The 18570-nt window shown below is 47.5% G+C and overlaps 1 protein-coding gene across 3 annotated transcripts in view; it reads right to left on the bottom strand.

The window, feature by feature from the left end:
* LOC8026720 (protein EFR3 homolog B) overlaps nt 1-18570 on the bottom strand; it is a 70421-nt gene that overhangs the window by 17915 nt on the left and 33936 nt on the right. For all 3 annotated transcript variants that reach the window (XM_029973357.4, XM_029973358.4, XM_029973356.4), the window contains exons 6-10: nt 11774-11984; nt 10723-10973; nt 7139-7358; nt 6156-6563; nt 1557-1688 (exon numbers count right to left, since the gene is read on the bottom strand). In XM_029973357.4, the coding sequence (XP_029829217.3) occupies nt 1557-1688; nt 6156-6563; nt 7139-7358; nt 10723-10973; nt 11774-11984 (1222 nt within the window). The remainder of the gene's footprint in view (nt 1-1556; nt 1689-6155; nt 6564-7138; nt 7359-10722; nt 10974-11773; nt 11985-18570) is intronic.

Here is an 18570-nt window from a genome sequence, read left to right as displayed (position 1 = left end):
TCGCTAAATTTAGCGGGAAGCATTTATCCGCTATAGTTGGGGGGCACCTGAACTAGTCTATAATTGTAAAGTGTGACCCCTACCAAAAAAAAATACTTAACTTTTTTTTTTTTTTGCGAAATTAAATTATGTTATGATCACCCAGCAAGCTATAGTGTAGACCGCATATAACGTATGTCGCGGGAGTCGCGAAAATTCGCACTATAAGTGGTACCGCGCTATAACCAAAACATAAATTGTTCAGGCCAAAATACATACCATCAGACAACTTACCTTTGTAAAACAATTTATTTTATATTAGATGAAAAATAAAGCTTAGTTCGAGGAAAGTCTTTATTTCACCAGACTAGTATACTTCTCTTTCAAGTGTGTCACACATTTTGAAAGAAATGAGCGACTTTTGCCTGGTGCAGCCTTTTAATGGCGTCGCTGGTTGCGGACAGACGTTGCGAGCGTTCAGGATTGCTAACCCTAATCACTTTTCTCCAACGAAAAAAACGCGTGAAAATTCGCATCCTTTATACGGTACGTGCCAGTACTACCTTCAACTTGAGCACAGGCATGAAATGCTCCAAATAAGAAATACGGGCGACGTTCGAAAACACAAATGCTTAGAAAGCACTACTGTAGTCGAAGTAAACAAGCACGACGACACGGGCGTTTCTGCCGTCTTGAGAGTGCCGCCACAACATCGCCGCACGACAAGTAGGTGGATCTTCCCTTCTAGTATGTGCTAGGTTATCATAGCGGCACACAACGAAAATTGACAATCAAGGATAGCGCTTTTACGCGGAACGATGAGCTTCGACCACGCCGTCGACGTCGATGATCACAACCGACGCCATGTTTGCGGATAGAAGCAGCCGGCCCGCGACCGGCATGCAACGCACGCGAACACTTCTCCTCGACCTGCGATTGGTCTGTCGTTGCGGTTGTTTCCAACCAACGCAGCGGAGGGACGCACGCACGTGAGCGACACGTGCGTGCGTCCCTCCGTCGCTATGGCAACTGAAGCTTCTCTCTTCGCTTCTCCCCGCTTCGAGCAACTTTCTTGCCCTGCGAGTGCCGCTTGCGGCTCGTGCCGTTATCTAGTGTCGCACAGGGAAGCGTGCTCGCCTGGACCTTAAGTCGGCGCGGTCGGCGGGCTGTTCCAGAAACCGCACCATAACCGGTATTTCCCTTCGCGCGCCTGCATTTTAAGCGGTATGTAATTACATGGAGTTCTATGGGAGGCGAACCGGTGGTTTAAATAAGCCACGTTATACCCGGTCCTGCACTATAAGCGGTTACGTTGTAAGTGGTCTATACTGTACCTTGAGGGATGTGACTGCAGAACTGATAACCATTCAGAAACTCGTAGACTTATCTCCATATATGTTGGTTCCCAGGCCATTCCCCGACACTTCTGGGCCGAGTGAGTTCCCCACCAAGCCCACGACAGCACCGGTTATCAGGTGATCTTATGGCACGAGCGTCGACACGGTGACAGCCACACCTGGGCATGCACGGGGCCACACAAACGACTGCCCAGGTGAAGAAGGGGAAGAGGGACCCACCTCGTTGACGTGTGCATTGAGCGACGGGATGGACGTCAGCTGGGCCGCCAGGAAGAGGAAGGCCGCCACCAGGCCGTGCAGGGAAGCCACCTGGGCAGTACTCAGGCTGGCACCCCCGGTCGTGGGAAGCTCCTACACACAATAAGAGGAGCGTTAGGACGGAGGCTGGGGAGGGGGTTTGTGGTCCAGACCTACCAATGTAAGTCCAGCATGCCTCGGTAAAAGACCCAGGGTTTCGATCGATACACGCTCGAGACAGATAGCGTAGCACGAGTTCTCAAACTGGGTTCACCCCCGGGGGTTCCCTCCAAAATTTCCTTAACAGTTCCTGCCCGTCCAGCTAAGGCACTGTCCTAGCAGATGGGAGCCACCCATTGATGCATTACTCTGAGCCAACTGTTCCCTAGCATGAACATTACTGCTTTGCACTGCATTGCACCGATTTGTTGCATCGAGGCCAAGATCAGAGCGCTTCCTTAGACGTACAAAAATGACTGATGTTCTTAAAGATCAAAAAATGACCGCATCTCCACGTGGTGAATGATGTTGATTGGGGCGAAGCTTTGGTGGTGCTTGTCTGCGTAAACGCTGAGACGCAGCATCCCAAGCCTTTCGTTCGTTTTCATCCATGTCAGAAAGAGAATGTGTGGTATGGAACGTGGTTATATATGCATTTGACCGCAGCGCCCTCTCCTGTATAGACGTTGAGCGGCTACATGCAACCTTTCATCCATGACAACCCCAGCTCTTGAGTTAATACCACATCTCAGAGCCCCCTACTCGTCCCGTAGTCGTGGCCGAGTGGTTAAGGCGATGGGCTGGAAATCCATTGGGGTCTCCCCGCATAAGTTTGAATCCTGTCAACTGCGCAAACATTTTTTTTTTTTTTTTTTGCCCTACACGAGCACGTGACCATGTGAGCACGTGAGCTCACGAGCGCCAGCAAGATCGATGTGATCACGGACGCCGGACGGACAAGCAAAGCCCCTAAGGAGCTTCGCCCCTAAACGTTTGACAATGCCTTCACAAGCGCCAAGCTGCTGTGCACAAACACGCTCCAGCACCAGACTGCCAATCACAGTTCCACTGAGGAAGATTTTGCAGGGCCAGGCTTAACACTTAAACGGGATGTGTGCTGGTTGTAAATACAAACCAAACGAGATGCAAAAAAAAAAATAACATGACACGGACAAATTTTACTCAATCGTGTACGTACTGATATCTTAAACAGAGCGCAACACTGTTAACGCGAACAAGCGATCGCCAGTTTTTCCAGTTTTTCTCTTTGAAACTAAGGGATGTCATCCAAGTTATTATTGCTATGGAAAGAGCTCATTCAGTTCTATAATGTAAGCGATAAAATTTTGTGCTCGCTAATACTATTTAGAATGCGAAAACGCGCCAATGTCGTGTTTGCGCTAACAGTGTCACGATGTGGACCTCTCGCCAGTGGACAACTCATTTAAAAAGGTGTTAAACCAACTGGCACTCTAACAAAGTTACCCTGAGCCCCAGCTCTGTCAGCATGACACCTGCAGCATGCCCACAAGTGGTGTCTCTACTGTCCATACCGCCCATGTGCAAACGCAAATGTCACTGTCGTCAGCAACACTCATGTTCCCTTTCGCAACATAATTTGCTGCTGCAAGGGGACCACTTTGGATGCATGGGTGGGATAGGACGCTAAACACGTCAGTCAGAAATGCATTGTCTACACGGCATCAAGTGTTTCGTGCCAACTTGTGGAGGTGATATAGCTCCTGCAGTGCTCCAACACTTTCAAATCAGCTTGCACGACTGCACACTCCCTCTTTCACGAGGGAGTGTGCGCAAATGAGATGCAAGATGAAGCCTTATGCCCGCGCAGCAGTGTGGGGCTGCGGTGCTAGAGCACCGTAGAAGCCATGCTTGCCTCGACAACATAGCGCAGAATAGTTGGCTTTGAGTTCCGTATTTTCTGGAAAAACAAGTCGGCGGACTATGCGTGTTTAAAAGTTTAGGTTTTAGGCGGTGCAGACTATCAACACGTGCAGACTATTGAAGATTTGTACTTTATGGATAGTTCATTATAATGGGACACAATGGATTCTGTGAACGACAGAGAATATTAATGGTGATTTACATACGATACCAGCTTCCGTCATTAAATAAAGCCGGGATCTGTCAAGCTATACTTTGTATAACTTTTTATCTGTGAACTAGGGGCCAGGTGCAGACTATGCACTGGGTGTAAACTAGGCAAGAAGTGCAAACTACCTAAAAAACAAAAGGTTGTACAGCCCATCCATTTCACATGAAGATGGAGGACCAGCAAAGCTGCTATCTTTACCACAATCTTGCAACTTTCCATCTAGACCATTTACATGTGACTGCAATGAAGACACGACTTCGTGGTTTAATTGTCTTTATTTAATTATTAGTGACTAAAGTGATTATTGCCTTTTTGTCACTTATGGGCAAGTTCTACATCCAATTTTTCGAGGCACACCTCGAGGACAGTTTTTATCCGATTGAGCCCAAGTCTATCTATCACCACGGTGGAAGCAAAAGAAAAGAAGGTTAGATCGGCGCATTCTGCCCTCAGCCTCGTCACAGCGCACTCTTAGCTGAGTCGGTGACCTTAGATGATAACAAGGGATCACTATCTAATAATGCCAACAAAGGTGGACTCACACGGGTTGCCCTCTCTTTCAGTGTGTCGAACCGAAAAAAATATGGGTTCGGTTACGGTTCAGGTTCAGGTAAATTTATTTTGTTCCGGTTCAGTTCCGGTTCGATTAATTCGATCCGCGAACCGGTTCGCGAACCGGTTCGGGGCGCTGATCCGGTTCGCGAACCGGTTCGGAAATTATAAATGACAAATTGCAACATCAAAATAAATTACAAATAAAACATCTGAAATCAGCACATACGAAACGGGATACATCGTAGTGTAAGGCGCAGGGATTTCTACCAGGAATGGTTTTTTTATGTGCACTCAAAGGTTACCTCACCGACATTTACGCATTCGGACTTCATCTAATTGGGTCCGACGCAGTAGCTGTAAAATCCGCGACCTCCTTACAAACCCACTTACAAGTAGAACTCGCTAACTATCCCGCCACCTCGGCGTGTAAGCAACTGAAGGAACAGTGGGGAGAAAATACAGCTTTCTTTATTTGAACTAGCCTTCGGTAACTCAAATTAGACCCTTAAAGAAGTTTTAATTAAACAAGATACGGAATATGAAAAACACTTCACCGAACGCAACGCCAGATGGACAAATAAGATAAATATTAATATAGAAGAGTTCGCTGTCTCACAAATATGTTAGCTTCTAACTGCCTATACGAAACCGGATGCATTATTATCAAACTCCACAGCCTTTTCTTTTCTCATTCCGATGGAAGCAAGCTTTAAGAACTCGCGCATTCTAGAAATGTGTTATGAAATGAGCACACAGCAGCATTTAGGATTTACGAGATTGTAGAAAAACAAAATCCCGTGACGAATTTTTTTTTTTTTTTTTTTGCACAGCCTTTTAATTATTTTTCTTCCGTGCAAGCCGCGACCAGCGCAATACTGGTTCCTATGTCAAGATTCATGGATGCAGAGCGTTTGTCAAGATTCATGGATGCAGCGTTTATATTCCTAAGACTGAGTGGAGAAGAAAAATATGTAAGCGAGGTGTGTGTCAGTTGACGGCACTTAAAAAACAAATGGCATTGATAGCACATTCATTTTCAACAGCGCGTGGCCGAACCGTTTTGACATGAGCCGGTAACCATTATTTTTTTTCCGGTTCAGTTCCGGTTCGGGTTCAACGCGATAACAATATAACAATTCGGGTTCGGGTTCAGTTCCGGAAAAAATACCGGTTCGGTTCCGGTTTTCGGTTCGGTTCGGTTCCGGTTCGACACCCTGCTCTCTTTTTACTTATACTTGCCACAACCAATCGGAACAAAGGAGCGCCATTTAAACAGGAGTTTTACAGCGGAGCTGTTAAGGGCTAGTTTCCCCAGGATCGTGTCTGGTACCAAACAAACGTCGACACAACACTCTGCCTGCCGCCGTTGCTCACAGATGGCGGTCCAGAGTGCTGTGTTCGCCGGTTGTCTGCTTGCCGCCGTCGCTCGTAGATTGCGGCAACCTTTCCAGCCTCGGCAACCAGACAACTGGTTGCTGCGTCGCTCTTAGATGGCGGAAACATTTCTTCGGAGGAAGAAGAGAGGGAACGGAATCGGCGATGATGTGTACAGCAACGCGAATTGTTCCGCAACCGCTGTGAGGGCGTCGAGCACTTCAGATACCCTCAGATTCCAGAAGAGCAGATTGCTCGCCTGGAAAGGCACCGCCGAGAACAGAAGCTACAGCTCCGCTGCTCTTTTGTCTTCACCAGAGTGGAAAGGCTGAAGGTTTCTTGTTAACATCCATGGACGCATTGTTTTCCAGACCTTCGCACATAACAGCTTCGCTAAAAAAACGTTTTCCTTTTCTAACCGATATTTGCTCCTGCAGGCTATGCACTAGGTGCAGATTATACTGTAAAACACATAATCTTCACAATACATTCAGGAAAATGTGGTACAAGCCCTGTCGTGGGGTCCTTGCAAAACCGACCTGGATGGCAAACATGAGGCGGAGCAGGTCGATGAGCACGTCCTCGCTGCCCAGCTCGACGCAGAGCAGGGCCAGGGTGGTGAAGAGGGCCTGGAAATTGGCCGGCCCATTGTTGGCCAGCTGGGCATTCTCGTACACATGGTACAGGATGTCCGGGCCGTGCTTGCGCATGAACACCGTGTCCTGACGGGAGCACTTCTCCAGGCGCAGGTCCCCCAGGGGGCCCTCGCAGCTGGGCATGCTGCGCAGCTGGTCCAGGTTGCCGTGGCGATCCAGCAGCGTGTGCAGGATGCTCTGCACCACCAGCCGCACGCTGGGGTCCGCCGCCAGGGACATGCGCAGCAGCGAGTGCAGGAACGAGGCCGGGAACGCCTGGCCCAGCTGCACCGTCCGGTACTTCTGCCCCACCTGCAACGCAGCATTTGTTTCCTATCTGTGCCCCGTACTGACCTCCAATAGGTTATGTAAAACATTCAACCCTATGGCCTTGTAATCTGAGGTGTGATGAACAAATGTGCTTGCACATAAAGTTAAAGAGTGAGAAGAGGGTGAGGAGAAAAAGTATTTGCATAAAAAAAAAAAAGGCAGATAGAAGATGCCAGCGTCAGAGCTGGAGCGTGACTGCAAAAGACGCAAATTTTGCTTTCCTTTCCCACTGCAGCACTAGCTTTGGCAGAGCTTTCTTCCTGAGAAGCTATGTATGATAATGTTGAAAACTGACAAAAAATGCGTACCAAGTTCCTCCGTACAATATCACTGCAAAGCAACACACTGTACATTCTGTTTTACAGCTGCCTTTGTCACGTTAGTGCTTACTTTTAATTCACAATCATCTGCCCAGTCAAGAACGTTGAAACTTTCGAAACCCGCAACCACCATCCTAACCGAATCTTTGCGGGAGGTCGAGACGTCGGCCTAGCGAAGCCTCATCAGGCGTAAGCTGAGCCCCCGAGAGACCCCTCCTCATCACGAAGTGCACTCACGGTGAGCAGTGACTTGAGCAGGATGTGCTGCAGCAGCACCTCCGAGTTCCTCTGGCGGGGGTCGGATGACTCTGCTTCCTGGCTCTGGGGCACCTTGCCCAGGATGAACATCATGATCTCAATCTTCTGGTAGTCTGGCAGGTTGTTGGCAAATTCGCCCAGGGTGCCGATCACCGCCTCCTGGAACTGGTGCTCGTCCTCCAGCTCCTCCTCACTGGTGCTGATCGCAGGGGAGGAAAAGACTATGCATCAAGTAGGGCAGACGTAATGAAGGTGCCCGGAGTTTCATTTTGGTCACCGCGAGGTCTAAATTCACTCTCACGAAGCGAACTTACAAATCATTCGCAGATGGTGTGTCTCCTAACAAGATCAAAGAATGCAAGCTCATCTGCCACAAGGTGCTAGCTGTAGACAAAAATAAAACGAGCGAACACCTATGAGCCAATCATGTCGTTTAACACCCAAGACTATGGTGCAGAAAAGGAAACTTTTAATCGAAGGAACAGACACAGAAGGGAGTGAAGGGAAGAGACATTCCCTTCTGTGTCTGTTCTTCCACAAAAAGTGTTTTTGTTTTTTTCTGCACCAGTCTCAGGTGTTAAATGACATGATTAGCTACCACTAGCTAGCCTGCCTGGCTTGTAGACGAAAAACTGCTTGTCACAGTCTTTTCACCTACCAGCCATCTGCTAAAAGAACCAAGCAAATAGGTGGTCGTCTGCTACAAACCGATTGCCTCGACAAAGTAATATCGGGTGCGAACCGAAATAATTATCAGCTGATGTTTTAAGCTGTAAGAAATTGAGGAGCAGTGCTTTCTTTTTTAAAACCTCAAGTTGTTCTGTTGCTTTGCACAAGCTGAAACCCTTCAACGAATAAAAACCACTTAAAGGGACACAAAAGAGGATTCTGCGATCATCTGTTCTTGATCATAACTGATTCTATGGGCCGTAAGCATCCTAAAAATCCAAAAATTACAATCATGTCACACTGATCTTCCTATTAAAAAACTTTCAGCCTTTCCAGCCCGGTGAAGAAGGAAGAGCAGCGGAGCTGTAGCTTCTGTTTTCAGCAGTGGATTTCCAGGCAAGGAATCTGCTCTCCTATTGCAAGGGAATCTGAAGCGCTCGACGCAGTAGAACTAAGCCGATAACGGCCTCACGGTGGTTGCAGAACCATTCGTGCCGCTGCGCACACCGCCGCTCGTTGTGCTCCCGTTCTTCTTCCTCTGAAGAAAGGTTGCCACCATCCATGAGCGACGGCGGCAACCAAGTGTCTGGTTGCCGCTGTTGCTCACAGATGGCGGTAGCTGTACGAAGTGATGAGTCAACATTTATTTGGCTGGCGGACACAATCCTGGAGAAACTAGCCCTTAACAGTTCCACTGTAAAACGCAATGAAAGGCAGTTTTTCCGCTCAGGAAACGCGGGGTATACACGAGCAGCGGTGTCAGGGCGGTGATGACAGGCGCTCGTCAGCCAATCGCAAGTCGCCTCTCTCAAAAAGGCATTTTGCGACTGAGGCGGCTTCCAATTCGCCAATAAGCGCCCGTCGTCACAGCACCGAGACAGCTGCTGGGGTGTGCCCTGCCTTTTCTGAGTGGTTAAAATCCACTCCGAAAGGGGTGTGTCCCGACCTTTCATCATATTTTAAATAAAAAAAACGGCGTCGCGCGATTGTAATTTTTTTTATTTTTAGGATGCCTCAAGGGCAACTTCACTTCATTTTTGTTTTTCGAAAAACATTGCAGTCCTCTTCCGTATCGTCTAGGAAGATCAGATATAAAATATTACGACCTAGTTCTGTCTAAATGTTTCTTAAACGGTTAGGCAAACTTCACGACTCGCCAAGTTGCCGGAATCGGCTGACTCGAGTGGGCAAATTGAGGCGCAACCAACAGCGCAGTCAAGGCTAAAGCCTGGGCGTAGCCAACATTGAGCTAAATGTCGTCACCATTGCCCCTCTTGCTTGTTTTTACTTCTCCGGGCAAGTGTAATAAGTGATGTCAGCAACGTTTTCTCTTGGTGCTCAGCGGTGTCCACGTGATGGGTGTGATGCGCCTGTGCAGGGCGCTTCTTAGGAGCCGTCCGGCCGTCTCGCCGTGGTCTTGCCGTTACCGCAGTCTCACGCATCAAAACCACCATCGTCGTCGTTTCACCATTTGTGATTATTGTCTCTCGAAGTTTCGTCCACACTACGGACAGTATGTGCACAAACTTATGCTGCCGATGTGCAGACGTCGTCCAATGTCATACACACCAAAACATGGTGAAGAACGTGGTGCAGATAACACTTGCGCCTGGCACACACTGCCCCAATCCCTTTCATCGTTGTATAGAGGATCACGTGACATCTTGTATCACGTGATGGTCATGTTCTTAGCGGCCCGAGGCCAATGTTGCTGAACGAAGCTGAAGTTTCAGGTTCAATTTCTGCTGTGTTTAAAATTAGATTTAACAATATATATACTATTTTTTGAGAAGCAAATGACGTAGTGCTTTTACTGGTGCATTTTAATGCAAAGTCACTCATCATCCCGAAATCTTCGGAATTGAGCGGAGTTGCCCTTTAAAGGCTATACAATCAGTTATGACCGAGGACAGACGATTCCTGTATTCTCTTTAGTAACCATTTAAGACAAACACAAAAAAAGAAATATTTTTGACTTTCGTGTTTTTATGGTGCAAGGTTGGTCTCTGCCTCTTGAGATACAGCAACACTGGTTTACGCTGCAAGTGAGAAATTTAGCCAGTGCAGTAAAACCGTTAGCCTAGGGTCTTTAACATGCACCACACAGCAGGGAAACATGACCGCAAGCCAGTACGATGCTCATCCAGATCGAAACGGGCAGGGGTGGGCATTGAACCCAGGAACCCTAGGCTATGCAGCGCGAGCTTTCGCTCCACGCACTCCGACCTGTGGTGCGCCAACGCACTCGACCACCGATCCCCCCTTGGGACAAACTCGTCGAAGGCTGCATGCCCTCTCTTGCCATTTGCGTGTTGGTAAGAAGTTCTCGCCTAAATACTGTCCAATCGTATGCTCGCAAGTGAGTAAAGAATTTTTCAGTGGTCGATAATGCCCACTTAATTAGCGGCCGAGAAGGTTCTCGCTCTCGCATGTTTCGAACCGCAACATCGCAAGGTTTCCACCTCGTGCCAAAACTGGGCATTTGCTCGGATCGCCACAACACTGGCGACAGTTCCATACTCCGCTCCAGCATGGCAAATAAAGAACACCGTGGGCTGTGTGAGCCAATCGAAGCGGCGAAGCAAAGTATGTGACAACCTGCTGTCGCGTTCCTCCTGCGGAGAGGCGTCACGAGCTTCGCTACATCACTCTGACTGGCACAGTCGCCCTTGCGAGTTATGCTGGACCGGTATATTGTCACTGCCACCGCCTCATAGGCAGGGGTGGATGCTAGACCCAAAAAGCCTGGACCAAAGAGACGACGAGAAAATGCGGCGCTGAAATTATTGAGGTGCTGACAACCCGGCAACATACTTTACTAAATCACGGACGCTCGCGCCGCAGTTGCCCGTAGCCCGAGGACGACCGGTGGCGTGGTCCACCTGCCCGCCTACCTGTGCATGTCGATGGAGTGCCTGAGGTGGTTGAGCAGGGAGTGGAAGACCTCGAGCACCGAGGGCCCCACGCTCTCCCCGGCCGCTATGTTCACCAGGTGGAAGAGCACGTTGACGATGCCCATGCGCACCTTGGGGCCCCGGGACAGGCGCTCGCCCCCGTCCTCCTGGGTCAACGCCGACGTCTCCAGCCGGTACTTCTCGTCCAGGTGGTTCATCAGCATCTGGATCACTGCGTACGAGTACTGGGCCTGCAAAACGTTCACCGGACGCCCGAGTTGCCTCTTCGGCACCTGGTCTCGTGCTCTTAGAGGCCACCTCGCACCTGCGGCGCAGCGCTCAATCGGCGCTGTAATGACGGCCGAATTTATCGCCGCTTTAGCATCGCATTTTTTCCTGTCACCGCCGGTCTTTCGTCCTCGCAACTTCCAGTATTGCGAGTTAGCTCGCCGCAACGAGAACAATTTCGTAAGATTCCACGTTGGAGACAGAAATGCTCTTGATGCCAAGTCTCATCCCGTGCGCTGTCACGGTGAGAAATGTTGAAATTATAAAGCGCGGGGGCAGACACGGACATGAAGTAGACAGGGCAGCCCTATATTCGGAAGTGAGGTTTTATTAGAAAACTAAGAAAAGAAAGAAGGGATAGAACTTATACAAAAGACAAAAAGGACGAAAGTAAAAGAATTAAAGTAGGAGAATCATAGCAAATTATGTTGATATGTAGAAATATGTAGAAATAAAAAAAATTAAAATTTTGCCCTTTTTGTTTTAAAAGATAATTACGTACATAAAAAATAATTACATTTAAACAATTTCATTATTGCAACCAACAAAACTTTCCATCATTTGGAAATTCGAGGGTTTTCAAGCGCCGCTAAAAATTCCAGGGCTTTCAAGGTCTGGAAAATGCAGTTTTCAAATTCAACGGCTTTCAAGGACCCGTATGTATTGCTGGGTTTTCATTTTTGACTTGGCAACACTGGTCTGAGATGTAGCTTATTCAGTGGCAAGAGTCAAAGTCAAAGAGCGAAAAAGAAGGGATGCCTGCCTGGATGGAGTACATAATGATCTTGAAGGTGTAGATGGCAAAGGTGTTGGGCACCCAGAGCCGGTGGTTATCGAGGTGCTTGAGCACAGGCTTGATGACCGAGGCAATGTGGCCGTACGTGGCGCGGCCCATCACCTCCCGGAAGCAGTTCTCCGCCAGGCTCAGGGGGCTCTCCACCTGGGGGCTGTCGGGGGTCTCCGAGGCCCGCCCGCTGCACACCCGCAAGTGCCCGTCAACCTCCCGAGTGCCAATCAACGAACACCCGCAAATACCCTTCAATCCCCGAGTGCCAATCGATGCTTAGTCAAATCACCCGCAATTGCCCATCAATACCCAAGTGCCAATCAATGGTTGGTCAATTACCCGCAAGCGCCCATCAATCCCCGAGTGCCAATCGATGGCTAGTCAATCACCCGCAAACACCCATCAATACCCCGAGTGCCAATCGATGGTTGGACAATCACCCGCAAGCGCCCATCAATTCCCTGAGTGCCAATTGATGCTTAGCCAAATCACCCGCAAGTGCCCATCGATACCCTGAGTGCCAATCGATGCTTGGTCAATTACCCACAAGCGCCCATCGGTCCCGGCCGAGTGCCAATCGATGGTTGGTCAATCACACACAAGTGCCCATCATTCCCCCGAGTGGTTGGTCAACTGCCCTAAGTGTGAATCACCAGTTGGCAAATCACCCGCAAGTGCCAATCATCAGTTGGCAACACATCTGTAACTTGTAATCAGTGACCAGTTGATTACTGGCTAGCCAATCGCTCCACATGCCAGTTGACATTACCCATAAGAAGGGTGTTTACTTCCCGGTGTTTATTTGTGAAAAAAAATTGGCAGATGTTTATCTCTGTTTATTTATTTCTAGAATACCAGTGCTTTTCAGTTAATTCTTTCGTGCAACCACTAAAACGGTGATTATCGGAGGGAAAAATTGCGAAGGTAAACGACCCGCTGAAGACAAACAAACAGTCCAAATTTTATTTACGTCTTTTACACAATCTCTCTCACACCTGATTACTGTAGTTTATGCATGCATACATGTCTATGCACACCACAGACGAAGGGTCAGAAGACACATAAAAATCGTTGAACTCTTTAGCGTAATCATCCGGAGCTCAACCTTTCACAGAATGTGCACTGAACAGGTCGGTCTTACCTTGGGAAATTTTAGGGCACAATTCCCTTCCTCTAAGAAACGAGAGCAAAAAACTTGCCAAAGTCAAGGTTGGGCGCGTTTGCAGACCACCAAATAAACCTGTGGCACCATCTCCCTGCAGGTGCAAAGAGCAGAAGACTGTCGTCGGCGGACATGCTCAAACTTGACTTTGGCCAGTTTTTTGCTCTCGTTTTTTACAGAAAGAGAACTATGCCTTGAATCTTTACACAGTAAAACTGAGCTGCTCGTGCATTTGGTGAAACTTCGAGCTTTCTATGCATAGGCACAGATTTCTCTGGCCCATTTTACAACAGAAGGTTCGCTTGGGACACCCTATGTTTTCGGACTACGATGGCTTGGACGTCAAGGCCCCATCTGTTCTTCCACCGCCACAAAGTGGCACCAAGTACTTGATCATAATGCTAGAAAAGAAGGCAGCGATTCTTAAGCTGATAGAAAGTGGCCAAACGCAAGCGGAGGTCTAACCTTAAGGAAGGCACTAATGACGGCTTTTTTGCTCTCGTTTTTTACAGAAAGAAAACTATGCCTTGAATCTTCACACAGTAAAACTGAGCTGCTCGTGCATTTGGTGAAACTTTAAGCTTTCTATGCATAGGCACCGATTTCTCTGGCTCATTTTACAACAGAAGGTTCGCTTGGGACACCCTATGTTTTCAGACTACGATGGCTTGGACATCATGGCCCCATCTGTTCTTCCACTGCCACAAAGTGGCACCAAGTACTTGATCATAATGCTAGAAAAGAAGGCAGCGATTCTTAAGCTGATAGAAAGTGGCCAAACGCAAGCGGAGGTCTAACCTTAAGGAAGGCACTAATGACGGCTTTTTTGCTCTCGTTTTTTACAGAAAGAGAACTATGCCTTGAATCTTCACACAGTAAAACTGAGCTGCTCGTGCATTTGGTGAAACTTTGAGCTTTCTATGCATAGGCACCGATTTCTCTGGCTCCTTTTACAACAGAAGGTTCGCTTGGGACACCCTATGCTATCGGACTACGATGGCTTGGACGTCATGGCCCCATCTGTTCTTCCACCGCCACAAAGTGGCACCAAGTACTTGATCATAATGCCAGAAAAGAAGGCAGCGATTCTCAAGCTGATAGAAAGTGGCCAAACACAAACGGAGGTCTAACCTTAAGGAAGGCACTAATGACGGCTTTTTTGCTCTCGTTGTTTACAGAAAGAGAACTATGCCTTGAATCTCCACACAGTAAAACTGAGCTGATCGTGCATTTGGTGAAACTTTGAGCTTTCTATGCATAGGCACCGATTTCTCTGGCTCATTTTACAACAGAAGGTTCGCTTGGGACACCCTATGCTTTCGGACTACGATGGCTTGGACGTCATGGCCCCAACTGTTCTTCCACCGCCACAAAGTGGCACCAAGTACTTGATCATAATGCTAGAAAAGAAGGCAGCGATTCTTAAGCTGATAGAAAGTGGCCAAAGGCAAGCGGAGGTCTAACCTTAAGGAAGGCACTAATGACGGCTTTTTTGCTCTCGTTTTTTACAGAAAGAGAACTATGCCTTGAATCTTCACACAGTAAAACTGAGCTGCTCGTGCATTTGGTGAAACTTTGAGCTTTCTATGCATAGGCACCGATTTCTCTGGCTCATTTTACAACAGAAGGTTCGCTTGGGACACCCTATGCTTTCGGACTACGATGGCTTGGACGTCATGGCCCCATCTGTTCTTCCACCGCCACAAAGTGGCACCAAGTACTTGATCATAATGCCAGAAAAGAAGGCAGCGATTCTCAAGCTGATAGAAAGTGGCCAAACAGGTCTAACCTTAAGGAAGGCACTAATGACGGCTTTTTTGCTCTCGTTTTTTACAGAAAGAGAACTATGCCTTGAATCTTCACACAGTAAAACTGAGCTGATCGTGCATTTGGTGAAACTTTGAGCTTTCTATGCATAGGCACCGATTTCTCTGGCTCATTTTACAACAGAAGGTTCGCTTGGGACACCCTATGTTTTCGGACTACGATGGCTTGGACGTCATGGCCCCATCTGTTCTTCCACTGCCACAAAGTGGCACCAAGTACTTGATCATAATGCAAGAAAAGAAGGCAGCGATTTTCAAGCTGATAGAAAGTGGCCAAACGCAAGCGGAGGTCTAACCTTAAGAAAGGCACTAATGATGGCTTTTTTGCTCTCGTTGTTTACAGAAAGAGAACTATGCCTTGAATCTTCACACAGTAAAACTGAGCTGATCGTGCATTTGGTGAAACTTTGAGCTTTCTATGCATAGGCACCGATTTCTCTGGCTCATTTTACAACAGAAGGTTCGCTTGGGACACCCTATGTTTTCGGACTACGATGGCTTGGACCTCATGGCCCCATCTGTTCTTCCACCGCCACAAAGTGGCACCAAGTACTTGATCATAATGCCAGAAAAGAAGGCAGCGATTCTCAAGCTGATAGAAAGTGGCCAAACGCAAGCGGAGGTCTAACCTTAAGGAAGGCACTAATGACGGCTTTTTTGCTCTCGTTTTTTACAGAAAGAGAACTATGCCTTGAATCTTCACACAGTAAAACTGAGCTGATCGTGCATTTGGTGAAACTTTGAGCTTTCTATGCATAGGCACCGATTTCTCTGGCTCATTTTACAACAGAAGGTTCGCTTGGGACACCCTATGTTTTCGGACTACGATGGCTTGGACGTCATGGCCCCATCTGTTCTTCCACTGCCACAAAGTGGCACCAAGTACTTGATCATAATGCCAGAAAAGAAGGCAGCGATTTTCAAGCTGATAGAAAGTGGCCAAACGCAAGCGGAGGTCTAACCTTAAGGAAGGCACTAATGACGGCTTTTTTGCTCTCGTTTTTTACAGAAAGAGAACTATGCCTTGAATCTTCACACAGTAAAACTGAGCTGATCGTGCATTTGGTGAAACTTTGAGCTTTCTATGCATAGGTACCGATTTCTCTGGCTCATTTTACAACAGAAGGTTCGCTTGGGACACCCTATGTTTTCGGACTACGATGGCTTGGACGTCATGGCCCCATCTGTTCTTCCACCGCCACAAAGTGGCACCAAGTACTTGATCATAATGCTAGAAAAGAAGGCAGCGATTCTCAAGCTGATAGAAAGTGGCCAAACGCAAGCGGAGGTCTAACCTTAAGGAAGGCACAAATGACGGCTTTTTTCCTCTCGTTTTTTACAGGAAGAGAACTATGCCTTGAATCTTCACACAGTAAAACTGAGCTGATCGTGCATTTGGTGATGCATAGGCACCGATTTCTCTGGCTCATTTTACAACAGAAGGTTCGCTTGGGACACCCTATGTTTTCGGACTACGATGGCTTGGACGTCATGGCCCCATCTGTTCTTCCACTGCCACAAAGTGGCACCAAGTACTTGATCATAATGCCAGAAAAGAAGGCAGCGATTTTCAAGCTGATAGAAAGTGGCCAAACGCAAGCGGAGGTCTAACCTTAAGGAAGGCACTAATGACGGCTTTTTTGCTCTCGTTTTTTACAGAAAGAGAACTATGCCTTGAATCTTCACACAGTAAAACTGAGCTGATCGTGCATTTGGTGAAACTTTGAGCTTTCTATAGGCACCGATTTCTCTGGCTCATTTTACAACAGAAGGTTCGCTTGGGACACCCTATGTTTTCGCACTACGATGGCTTGGACGTCATGGCCCCATCTGTTCTTCCACTGCCACAAAGTGGCACCAAGTACTTGATCATAATGCTAGAAAAGAAGGCAGCGATTCTCAAGCTGATAGAAAGTGGCCAAATGCAAGCGGAGGTCTAACCTTAAGGAAGGCACTAATGACGGCTTTTTTGCTCTCGTTTTTTACAGAAAGAGAACTATGCCTTGAATCTTCACACAGTAAAACTGAGCTGATCGTGCATTTGGTGAAACTTTGAGCTTTCTATGCATAGGCACCGATTTCTCTGGCTCATTTTACAACAGAAGGTTCGCTTGGGACACCCTATGTTTTCGGACTACGATGGCTTGGACGTCATGGCCCCATCTGTTCTTCCACCGCCACAAAGTGGCACCAAGTACTTGATCATAATGCTAGAAAAGAAGGCAGCAATTCTTAAGCTGATAGAAAGTGGCCAAACGCAAGCGGAGGTCTAACCTTAAGGAAGGCACTAATGACGGCTTTTTTGCTCTCGTTTTTTACAGAAAGAGAACTATGCCTTGAATCTTCACACAGTAAAACTGAGCTGATCGTGCATTTGGTGAAACTTTGAGCTTTCTATAGGCACCGATTTCTCTGGCTCATTTTACAACAGAGGGTTCGCTTGGGACACCCTATGTTTTCGGACTACGATGGCTTGGACCTCATGGCCCCATCTGTTCTTCCACTGCCACAAAGTGGCACCAAGTACTTGATCATAATGCTAGAAAAGAAGGCAGCGATTCTTAAGCTGATAGAAAGTGGCCAAACGCAAGCGGAGGTCTAACCTTAAGGAAGGCATTAATGACGGCTTTTTTGCTCTCGTTTTTTACAGAAAGAGAACTATGCCTTGAATCTTCACACAGTAAAACTGAGCTGATCGTGCATTTGGTGAAACTTTGAGCTTTCTATGCATAGGCACCGATTTCTCTGGCTCATTTTACAGCAGAAGGTTCGCTTGGGACACCCTATGTTTTCGGACTACGATGGCTTGGACGTCATGGCCCCATCTGTTCTTCCACTGCCACAAAGTGGCACCAAGTACTTGATCATAATGCTAGAAAAGAAGGCAGCGATTCTTAAGCTGATAGAAAGTGGCCAAACGCAAGCGGAGGTCTAACCTTAAGGAAGGCATTAATGACGGCTTTTTTGCTCTCGTTTTTTACAGAAAGAGAACTATGCCTTGAATCTTCACACAGTAAAACTGAGCTGATCGTGCATTTGGTGAAACTTTGAGCTTTCTATAGGCACCGATTTCTCTGGCTCATTTTACAACAGAAGGTTCGCTTGGGACACCCTATGTTTTCGGACTACGATGGCTTGGACCTCATGGCCCCATCTGTTCTTCCACTGCCACAAAGTGGCACCAAGTACTTGATCATAATGCTAGAAAAGAAGGCAGCGATTCTTAAGCTGATAGAAAGTGGCCAAACGCAAGTGGAGGTCTAACCTTAAGGAAGGCACTAATGACGGCTTTTCAAAGCCCACTTAGACGTGATAAAGGCATGTTTTGTCATCTGCTGATTTTTCGGACTGCTCTATTATTCGGATGTTTTGGGGTCCCTGCAAAGTCTGACAAATCGGTCGGCGACTATGTATTGGGTATTTTTTAGCATCAATTTTCCGTGACAAAGAAGAAAAAAAAATCTGCCGTGATTGGGTATTATGTTAAAGAAAGTAAAAAAGAAAACATATGCCCACACGGGATTGAACCCAGTTCCGCCGCGTGTGCAGCGGACGTCTTTTTTACTGAGCTACTGGGGAAACACTTTCAATCGTAATAATGCAGCCAGTTAACTGTAGGTTGGAAAGTTTGCTGCCGATTTTCCTCTAGTAAAAGCCCTCCCGGATCGAAGTCGGGCAGCACCACGCATTGGCCACATTCGCACCCAGTAAAGAGATTGTATGCGTGCATATTTAACTCGAAGTACGCACTTCGTGTTTGGCGTTTGCACGAGCGATGTCTTCAG

This window comes from Ixodes scapularis, unplaced genomic scaffold (assembly GCF_016920785.2).
Source record: "Ixodes scapularis isolate PalLabHiFi unplaced genomic scaffold, ASM1692078v2 PGA_scaffold8__174_contigs__length_109621045, whole genome shotgun sequence".
NCBI classification, from domain to species: Eukaryota; Metazoa; Arthropoda; class Arachnida; order Ixodida; family Ixodidae; genus Ixodes; species Ixodes scapularis.
This window is presented reverse-complemented; position numbering and strand designations above follow the sequence as displayed.